This window comes from Phoenix dactylifera, chromosome 2 (assembly GCF_009389715.1).
Source record: "Phoenix dactylifera cultivar Barhee BC4 chromosome 2, palm_55x_up_171113_PBpolish2nd_filt_p, whole genome shotgun sequence".
Classification (NCBI taxonomy): Eukaryota; Viridiplantae; Streptophyta; class Magnoliopsida; order Arecales; family Arecaceae; genus Phoenix; species Phoenix dactylifera.
In genome coordinates, this window is record NC_052393.1 from 24,507,207 (window position 1) to 24,518,414 (window position 11,208).

Genomic DNA, 11,208 nt, shown 5'->3' on the forward strand with positions numbered 1-11,208 from the left:
AAATAGACATAGGATTAATATAGGTATAGGTGTTATACCTTGAAAGAGGATATTACATAAAAAAAAGGGATTCGGTCATTGTAATTAGCAGAATATTAACAATCAGATTTAAATTCATTGAAGGAATTCAATTGATGAAATCCAAGCCCTAGGAACCTTTCACATTTGATTTTTCAGGTCAAGAAATTGCAGTCAGTCACATCAATTTGGGGTTGTCTAAATAATATAGGAAATTTATAAATTGGTACTTGAATCGCCTCCTTGTGGAAACGATACTCTTTTTGCCCTATTCTACTTGTCATGACCCATGCACTTGTGGTAGAGTCTAGGGACTATCAACAGGGGAAACTATTATGGGTAGATCAAGTGAAGACCAACTGTGACATGTTTGAGATTGATTGAGTATGGCTATCGGTCTGACATATGATACAAGATCTAGCCATGATGACATCATAAATATTGGAGGATGGTTGGCGTTGGTTATTAAAACTATCAAAAGAGGCGAAGGGCAAATGTGAGCTGTTACTATTGGAAATAGTCGATTACTGTATCGTTTGTATTCTAGTATAAACAATGGAATGTAGTTGGGACAAAAGACTTTTTGGCCAATCAATCAAATCAGTTTATCTTTATCTTTTAAGTTATCCTTGCTTTTTTCTTTTGAATTTTATACTTTAATTTTCTAGTAGGATTCTAATGTATCCGTAACAGTAGTAGTAAAGTACCTCGTAACCTCAGTTATACCTTCTTATTTTCTCCTTTGAACAAATTGTGATGGTAGCGAAATCTTTGAAAGTCAAGATACCTAGGGTTATGTTACTACCATTATTCTTTGTGGCTAACACGATGCTAGTGGCATGCCCATATGATTGCTCAATCTAGCTACTAGGCCTCTTATTATTCTCCATCAGCGAATAAGTTTTTTAGTACATTTGTCCCTCGATGGTTCAAAAGAAAAAGGGCTAATACGGCTATGAGCTCATGCTCCTTCTAGATCAAAGGTATAACCGAAAGAGATTACGAAGAGAGAAGAGGTGATCAAAAGAGCGACGTTGGCCTTCTTATAGTCGAGTTTGGTAGCGGGAAAAGGGTTCAAGCTTGATCTTCATATTTTTGATTGCATGATGCTTAAATAACAAAAATAATAGTTGAATTTATTAGATAATTTTTTCTAGTAAAGCAGGATTCCATCTCCACGTCATTAAATAACTTGTTAATTACTCAATTTCTTCATGAAATCTGACTCGATGCATGATTTTTTTATAATCTAGTACTGTTATGGCAATATAGATATGGAGATTCAATGGAGTTTGGGGTTATGCTTGGGTATAACAAATATAAATAGATATAAAAATTTAATTGAGTTTGGGTTACGTTCTGGCGTAATAAATATATTTTTGGTTTAGGTATAGTTTTAAAGTGGGTGAAATTTGATCCGATTATATTTGCCTTAAAGTCAAACTTTTATCGGATGACTTCCCTCCATGATGCATTTTATTACAATTTTGACTAAGCGAGGGATCAAATGGTATAGTTCATTTGTTGGTAGCTTGGATAAATATATAACGGCTTCCCAATGGTACTCGCTATCCAACTGATCATCCTTTGAGACCACAGGTGAAGTCCCAGCTGAGTAAAACTACCCCAAATAGGAACCATCTCCAAAAGGTCTTTGCGCGCATCCATCCCCCTTTGCAACTTTCTCAAAATCATATACATTTGTCTTCAAAAAGTAGATTTAATTACATTTTAGTTAATAACTTTTAACATATAATGATCTCCGAACACGTTATCACCTAATATGAAATGGACATTTGCCAGAACCGACCCGAGCCCAGCTTTCAAGTTTTGTCCGGTCAGGGCGTCGAGCCTGAACCCACCGCCACCGACTTTAGATTTTTCTCAGATAATTCCAGAAGGCATCACCTATATATATATATATATATATATATCTATACATATGCTTACATTCCCGTCCATTGGGTCATCTCGTCCCCTATCACGAAGGTGTTCGAATCCTGCGACGATGGTCTTTGTACGAACCCTAGACCGCAAAACCCTAGCGCTAGATCTAAACATTAATTCCACCTCCCTCCATGCCCTCAAGCTCGCTGTCGAGGCCGGATCCGGCGTCCCGGTCCATCTCCAGCGCCTCTTTCTCTCCTCCCGCAGCCTCATCCCCGCCGCCGTCGGCGGCGATGGCGACTCCTCCACCACCCTCGCCGACCTCGCCGTCCGCCCAGACTCCACCTTGATCCTCCACATCCCCCTCCTCGGTGGCACCCAGACCGCCGCCGGCCCGGCGAGGCCCGCCCGCTACGAATTCCTCAACTCCAGGCCGCCTCCGAACTACGTCGCCGGGCTCGGCCGTGGCGCCACCGGATTCACCACCCGGTCCGATATCGGTCCCGCCCGCGCCGCCCCCGACCTCCCCGACCGCTCCGCCGCCGCCGTCGGCAGCGGCGTTGCTCCTGGCGTCGGCCGTGGCCGTGGCAAGGGAGCCGGCGGCGAGGATGAGGAGGACGAGGAGGAGGCCGACGAGAAGGGATACGATGAGAACCAGAAGTTTGATGAGTTCGAGGGGAACGATGTTGGGCTCTTTGCCTCCGCCGAGTATGATGAGGACGACAAGGAGGCGGATGCGGTGTGGGAGAGCATCGAGAAGAGGATGGATTCGAGAAGGAAGGATCGGAGGGAGGCGAGGCTGAAGCAGGAGATCGAGAAATACCGCGCTTCAAACCCTAAGATCACGGAGCAGTTCGCTGACCTCAAGAGGAAGCTAGTTGATCTGACCCCAGAGCAGTGGGAAAGCATCCCTGAGATTGGGGATTACTCGCTCAGGAACAAGAAGAAGCGGTTCGAGAGCTTCGTGCCGGTGCCAGATACCCTCCTTGAGAAGGCAAGGCAGGAGCAGGAGCACGTCACCGCCTTGGACCCCAAGAGCCGAGCAGCTGGGGGAATGGAGACTCCATGGTCGCAGACTCCGGTAACCGATCTCACGGCCGTTGGAGAAGGGAGGGGCACAGTGCTTTCTTTGAAGCTGGATCGGTTGTCTGACTCTGTTTCTGGGCTTACTGTTGTGGATCCAAAGGGGTACCTAACTGATCTCAAGAGTATGAAGATCACAAGTGATGCTGAGATTTCTGATATCAAGAAGGCAAGACTGTTGCTTAAGTCGGTGATCCAGACAAACCCCAAGCATCCGCCAGGATGGATTGCGGCGGCCAGGCTGGAGGAGGTTGCGGGGAAGATCCAGGTAGCAAGGCAGTTGATTCAGAAAGGGTGTGAAGAATGCCCAAAGAACGAGGATGTCTGGTTGGAAGCTTGTAGGCTGGCGAGCCCGGATGAAGCCAAGGCAGTGATTGCGAAAGGTGTGAAGGCTATTCCGAACTCAGTGAAGCTATGGTTACAGGCTGCGAAATTGGAGCATAATGATGTGAACCGCAGCAGAGTGTTGAGGAAAGGGTTGGAGTACATCCCTGATTCTGTGAGGTTGTGGAAGGCTGTTGTGGAATTGGCAAACGAGGAGGATGCAAGAGTTTTGCTCCATAGGGCTGTGGAGTGCTGTCCGCTTCATGTTGAGCTGTGGCTTGCACTCGCGAGGCTGGAAACCTATGAGCAGGCGAAGAAGGTGCTCAACAAGGCAAGGGAGAGGCTTTCTAAGGAGCCTGCAATTTGGATCACTGCTGCAAAGCTTGAGGAAGCTAATGGTAATATTGCATCAGTTGGCAAGGTAATCGAGAGAGGCATAAGGTCTTTGCAGAGAGAAGGTCTGGAGATTGACAGAGAAGCTTGGATGAAGGAAGCAGAGGCTGCTGAACGAGCTGGATCAGTTGCAACATGTCAGGCTATCATTCACAATACAATTGGCATTGGGGTGGAGGAAGAAGATAGGAAGAGGACGTGGGTTGCGGATGCTGAGGAGTGCAAGAAGCGTGGTTCAATTGAGACGGCTCGGGCCATCTATGCACATGCACTTACAGTGTTCCTAACCAAGAAGAGTATTTGGCTCAAGGCAGCCCAGCTTGAGAAGAGCCATGGGACTAGGGAATCTCTTGATGCCCTCCTAAGGAGGGCAGTCACTTATAGGCCACAGGCTGAGGTACTTTGGCTGATGGGTGCAAAAGAGAAGTGGTTGGCAGGAGATGTTCCTGCAGCTCGAGCAATTCTTCAGGAAGCATATGCTGCAATTCCCAATTCGGAGGAGATTTGGCTTGCTGCATTCAAGCTTGAGTTTGAGAACCATGAGCCAGAGAGAGCAAGAATGCTTCTAGCTAAAGCCCGGGAGAGAGGAGGAACTGAGAGGGTGTGGATGAAGTCTGCTATTGTTGAGAGGGAATTAGGGAACATCTCAGAGGAAAGGAGGCTGCTGGAGGAAGGATTGAAGTTATTCCCTTCATTTTTCAAGTTGTGGCTGATGCTTGGTCAGATGGAGGAACGATTTGGTCGAGGAGAACGGGCGAAGGAAGATTATGAAAATGGTCTGAAACACTGCCCCAATTGCATCTCTCTTTGGCTCTCGCTTGCTAACCTAGAGGAAAGGATGAATGGTCTGAGCAAAGCTCGTGCTGTTCTTACTATGGCTAGAAAGAAGAATCCTCAGAGCCCAGAACTTTGGCTTGCAGCTATCCGTGCTGAATCCAGACATGGGAACAAGAAGGAAGCAGATTCCTTGATGGCGAAAGCATTGCAGGAATGTCCAACAAGTGGGATCTTGTGGGCTGCTTCCATTGAGATGGTTCCACGGCCTCAACGCAAATCAAAAAGTGCAGATGCTCTTAAACGGTGTGATCATGATCCACATGTTATTGCAGCTGTGGCGAAACTCTTTTGGCATGATAGGAAGGTGGATAAGGCAAGGAACTGGTTCAACAGGGCAGTTACTCTTGCTCCTGACATTGGAGACTTCTGGGCTTTGTACTACAAATTTGAACTTCAACATGGTACTGAGGAACAGCAAAAGGATGTCCTGAAAAGATGCATTTCTGCAGAACCAAAGCATGGTGAGAGATGGCAAGCAATCTCCAAGGCTGTGGAGAATTCCCACCTGCCAATTGAAGCCGTTCTCAAGAAAGCAGTGGTTGTTCTGGGTAAAGAAGAGAGCTCTACCACCACAGATGGCATCAAGTCCTAAATTTTGTAATAGAGCAGCCAAAATTTCGTAAGGTGTGGTGGGTGTTTTGATGTAGAAGCTTTCTATTTGCTTCTTCTTTATGGTCAAGTAGGTTTAACAAAACTCTTCTGATATTTTGTATTGGAACTTACATTCTGTTTATGCTACTGGATCATTTGATTACTGGATCATCATTTTCATATCAAACATAATACGTGGGTTGCTCTTTTGCTTTGAGGTTTAAAGGAGGCTATGGAAAAGGATTTAAACACTCTGGTGACTTTTTTCTTTTTTGTCTAGATTATATTATTAGCAGACATAGAATCATTCAAATCAGTAAAAATTCTGATATTGTTCTGTAGAGGATCTTTTAGCTTAATAAACAACCATTTGCTTTTCGTCCAAAAACATTAGCATAAGTACTTTCATTTTCTGTGTTTAGGACTAGATATTTTAAATTTTTATAAGGTGCAAATTCTGTCCTCAAGAGTCATGTGTGAGAGGCAAAATATTAGAGTGCGTTCTAACGTACTTGTTGCCAATCATTGATTGCTGGATATGATTGACATGTACTAGTTCATGCTTTATATAGTTTGCTAATTTACTTTTCATGCTGAACTCATCAATTTTCGAAATTCGTCAAATTACGATAAGCTTGAGCTTGAGACTTTTTTTTGGTCATATATTGTTAACCAGGAGTTGTTTTGCTACCTTAATTAGCAATTAGTACATGCAAAAATAACATTGACTTGGTTGATCTTATAATCGCTGATTACAATGGTTAAACACAAATAGTTTGTTTTGTGATGCATGCTTCTTCCTTCTTTTGGGTATATTTTTCCAGCTTCATTACCATCTTTGATGTAATTTCCCTTTGGCCCTGTTTCAAAGGAATTAATCATTGACTTTCCTATTTTTGCTTATAAATAGCTGGGAAAAGACTTGATGGTTATGGTTATCTATTAAAGCTTCATTGAGGCCAGCTCTCAATCTGGGTCTGCTCAGGCTCCATATGAAATTAATTGCAAGACAAATTTAAGATCATCTGCAGATTTTTACATTTAATTCGAGCTTGTTCAAGCCTAGAACCAAACTGAACATGAACTGTTCGTGAGCAGCTTCACACCATTGTTATCCCTGTCTAAGAGGGATAGTCTCATTCTTTTGAAGTAGACATATAGTTGCATTTATAGCATCCACTGTTTATGCTACTGTAGTGTCCTAAGAAGGGCTTTATTTATTATTTTATTTTAGAGTCCTCTAAAGACTTCATCGGAAGAATGTTAACAGGAGGGTTTGTCAGTCAGTTTCCAAGCTTTGTTTTGAATTATTTTGAGGAAAAAAGGAGTCTTTCTCGACTTAGACTTTTCTTCTGGTAGGAGACTATTTTCAGTTTCCTTTTTCTATTTCCCTCTTTCTCCTACTCCTTCCTCATCTTTCTATTGACTGGTGGTTCTTTTTCTTTCTAGTAGTTCTTTCCTTCATAACACAATGACAACATATACTTTGCTTCTTCTTGTCCTCTCTCCCTCTCCAGGTAAATATTACTGTAAGGTGTACCTAATTTGTGTCCAACCACTCTTTCCTTCATTTTTCCTCCAGATACCTTTGCTATTTCACATCTCTCTCGCCATTAGTATGCTCAAAAATTGTAAGGAACATAAAAGCATTTCTTGCCTTTTTTTTTTTGCTTTGTGATATTGTGCTTTTATTAAGCAGGACTTATTTCTTTGGCATCTTTGGAACTCTGCATACCAACTACATTACAAGCTTGTTTGTTTAATCATCTGTTATGAGCTTGATTCTCAAAGCACTATTTCTGCTACCCTTTGGTATGTTCTCCTGATTGTTAGAACACCATTACATGTGGTGAAAAACACCTATCCTCAAGTATGTTCTTTCAAATATTGAATCAGGACTTGTTTCAGGGCTATCATACTTTTCCAATTCTTTTCTTGTAACAATTAGTTTGCAATAAATATATTTCACTCTTGAATAATGCTAGATCATCATTTCTCTTTCCATAAAAGAGAGGATGCATAGTGGATCATTCAGATATGTTCTTATTTAAGAAATTTTGCAATGCATGAGATTTACTTTATTTATTATTTATGAATTTGCCTTTTTGTTTATTTTCAGTATGATTATTTGTAGGAAAAATACTTCATGCAGCACCTCGATGGAGTATACTGTTATACTGCTGTCTCAATTTTTTTCTCTGCCTTTTGATCAAATGTGATGTAATATTTGTGAACAATATTATCTAATTTTGCATTAGCTCTTACACTTACATGATGTTGCTCTCAGCTCTATCCTGAAGAGAAGAATTCAAAACATTTCGAGCCTCAGCTTTCCTACCATGGTTATTCAGTCCTCTTAGGTATCAGGGGAACCAGGTTCCTTGTGTACATTTAAAGCTGAGAACATCTTGCCAAAGTCAAGCTAACTTGCCAAAGTCATTCCATATGGGTCTTCAGGTTGGATAGTATTCCTCAAGTATCTAGGTAATTAGGTTCACTTTCCAGTTATTGTATTGGAATGTCAGTGTCTGTTTTAATTGTTCTATATGCAATTTCTATAAGAACATGACATAATGGAACTCTCTGAAATATTAATGATGTGTTAAGATTGTAAGGAATTGCAGTTTAACAAGTGACATCATGTTTGATTATTAATCATCTGCTTCTTGGACGTCCAAAGTCTTATATGAACTTTCATCTAAATGCTTTGTTAAAAAATGATCCTCCTAGTTCACAATGTTTGTTCCTTCATTATCAAATGTTGAATTCTAAATTATATTATAGTTACAGTTTAATGTGTTGAGGTAGGCACCAAAATTAAAGGATCTTGATATATGGATCTTCACATTACTTTATGTAATATTCTGTTGATCTCAGAAATCACTTGAACGCACAAGATTTGATCTTTGATGATAAAAAGCACTTAGATGTGTAGGAGCTACCAAAAGATACTCCAGAGGTTCAGTTGATATACATGATTATTTCTATAGGTGATGCACTGCTATCACATGATTACAGTGATAAAGGATCTTCTGATATCATCATCATCATAATAGCTAGAATACTTATTATTAGAACTGCTGGTAGGCACATGCGATTGTATGCAGAATTAGGAAAAATAGTAAGGTTCGCCGTACCGGTGGCCGGCCGGACCGGTACGGTACCGGTCCGGACGGTACCGCAAGCCAGACTTTTTTTTTAATATAAATATTGTCTCTGTTGGATCTTAAATTAAGTGAAGATTGATGTTTTTTTATTGCTTTTTTCATGATTTTTGATATTTTTATATTTAAATTTAGGGTTGAAATTTGAAATATAGATGATGCATGTTATGTTTTCCTCCCGTTCCAAATGATAAAATGATGCACATAAAATATCTTCAAATTAAAATACAATCATTTACATACATTTAAAGTACTCTAGGATATCTAAAATCAGGACGAGTGCCGAGAGGCCACTTCTTTTTTTGATTTGATAGAACAGAAGTGGCCTCTCGGCCACTTCTTTGTTTTTTGATGGGAAGGAGTGGCCGGAGGCCACTTCCTTTCCCATCAAAAAAAAAAGCTGTGGCCGAGCTTTTTTTTCCCCAGGCCACAGCTTTTTTTTGTTTTGTTTGAAAGAAGTGGCTCGTGGGCTACTTCTTCCTTAAAACCACGCGCCGGTTTTTGACCACGCGCGGCGCGTGGTTTCAAAAACCACAGCGCGAGGCGCTGTGGTTCGGAAAAAAAAACCCGTACCGGTACGAGGCCGGTACCGAGCGGTACCGGCCGGTACCGACCGGTACCGACCGGTACGGGCTCCGGTACCGGCCGGTTCGCACAGAAAAATCGGGAAATACCGGCTTTCATCTGTTTCCGGTACCGGCCGGTACGGCGTTCCTTGAAAAATACACTGAATAGAAGTGACTTCAGGAGTAGCGAGGGGCATTTTGTCTGGCTAAAAGTTAACTAATCATTTAGTCTATTACTTAGATTGGGAGTGAACTCTCATAATTAATATGCAATATTGTAGTTGATGATGACAAGAAGTGGGTGCTATGCTGAAAGTAAGTTCTAGGGTGCCATGCACTCCTGGATTCTAAAGTCTCAAACAGTTGGTGATCTGCAAACAGTCTTACTAATTTATGGTTTCAAGATTGTTATCAAGCTATGCACTTCATTTGCTCCTGTTCCTGACTTTGCATCTTTTGAACTGGGAGCATCAGACAATCTAGTGAATCTGCCATTTTGTCAATCCCCTTTCTCCCTTCCTCTTCTCTCTACGATTCCCTTTCATCCACTTTTTTTCTTGTTATTGTTACCCATCTCTACTTGTTTAATTATCTTTCATTTGCTGGAATCATGTGCCGTATTTTCCATTCTACTTAATCAATCAATTAGATCTCAGATTTGTCGATCCCTAAAGATATTTGCTGGATATATACTATTGGAGACATATTTTACCATTCTTGCAAGGTTTCCATCATCTGCTAGTGCTGGAATTTCATTACAGCAGCCAAGTCATTCTCTCTTCTATTAATCATGCTATGAAGCCCTTAGAAATTGTATTCTAAGGTTACCAACACCTTGAGGGGACCTTATTGCTTGCTGGTATTTCGGGGCAGCACCCAGACTCCCCCGCCCGCATCCAGACATATTTTTTACCATTCTTGCAAGGTTTTCATCATCTGCTTGTGCTAGAATTTCATTACAGCAGCCAAGTCATTCTCTCTTCTATTAATCATGCTATGAAGCCCTTAGAAACCGTATTCTAAGGTTACCAACACCTTGAGGGGACCTTCTTGCTTGCTGGAATTTCTGGGCCACCTGCCACCCCCCCTCGGGGGCCAAAACTCCGGTATATTTTTCTAGAGGTTCTATGGGCTATCTATTGCATATCATGCCCATATCTTAATGGCAGATTGCCTTGGTTGAGAAGAAGGCTCGCTGCGCGATTGAACAATCTAAGGCATCGGGGGGCTACCGTGTGCGGCTCGCTCTGAATATGGTAGAGGCCTTTGTAGAAGGTTTCGACGAGTGTTGGAGTCGTGTCGAGGCTCTTTCCTTGGGCAGATTTCAGCAGTCTCGATGCAACCATGGACAGCGACGAGGAACCATAGGTGTGGGACAACGACGAAGATGAGGAGTTATGGAGCAGCGATGGGGAGGATAGGAAGCCGTCGAGCTCCAAGCAATAGGTTTCTGTAGACCTCCTTTTTTGCTTCTTCGTGCCACCGTGGAGGTGCGGGATGAGATGAAGGGTGGTCTCTCGAGCTGGTGACCTTGCCGGAGTTGTCAACCAGGTCCTGACCGACTTGAGCACTTTCCTCTTTTTGTTGTTTGATTTGGTCTTTGACCTGCTGTAATCATATGTTATATTAAGTGAAACAAAATAGTTCTTTTTTGTGTGTACCTTTTTTTTGTCGTTGCCTATTGCCTGAAGTGTTAGCTTGTGGCGGTCTTTAAAATGTTGAGATAGATCAAGTCAGGCCGGAGATGCAAGTTCCCGAGATTGCATTAAAGAGATCAGAAGGCCGAGATAAATCATGCATAGATGAATCCGTGAGTGTTCAAGATCGGATGAGTGTTGCGAGATGAAGTCGTCATACCATATTGTCCCTGAGGAGCCGAGATGAATAGGAGACCATGGTGGAGAGATTATAATAATATGAACTAGGGGAATCATCCATCATAACTTTTGAGAAGATAGAATAAAAATTTCACATAGTGATTGGAGCCAATGAAGAGTTAATAATATACTCAAGAGATCTAGGTATGCTATATTGGATTGACTCGGGCGGTATGGGACATACGGTATCGTACTAGTTTGCTATGGTACCCAATACAGAGGTATACCAACATCCAGTACGTCTAACCGACCTCTGTACTGGGTGTATTAACACAGTAATAGGGTAGCACCGATACGATGTCTGGTACTGAGACAGCATACCTTGCAAGAGATAATTGCAGGTTGCTTTGTCGAAGAAGAACATTGTTTCAAAGAGAAAAAAGAGCTGCTTCCCGAGGTCGAGTATAAGGGCTAGGAGGTTTTCTCGAACCTTTGGGGTTAATGGGCCTTGATAATACACGAGGACGA

The 11,208-nt window shown here is 42.1% G+C and overlaps 1 protein-coding gene across 2 annotated transcripts; it reads left to right on the forward strand.

Moving 5' to 3' along the window:
* The first annotated feature begins 1,992 nt into the window (after positions 1-1,992).
* Positions 1,993-7,812, forward strand: LOC120109931 (protein STABILIZED1-like). 2 transcript variants are annotated; one of them, XR_005510739.1, is made up of 2 exons: positions 1,993-5,221; positions 7,421-7,812. XR_005510739.1 is itself a non-coding variant. In XM_039123731.1 (2 exons), exon 1 carries the CDS (start codon positions 2,027-2,029, stop codon positions 5,132-5,134), a length of 3,108 nt encoding a protein of 1,035 aa, XP_038979659.1. In that variant the 5' UTR covers positions 1,993-2,026; the 3' UTR covers positions 5,135-5,166; positions 7,421-7,812. The 2 variants fall into 2 exon arrangements, 1 of the variants encoding a protein (XP_038979659.1); XM_039123731.1 differs by having other exon boundaries at positions 1,993-5,166.
* Positions 7,813-11,208: the final 3,396 nt, after the last annotated feature.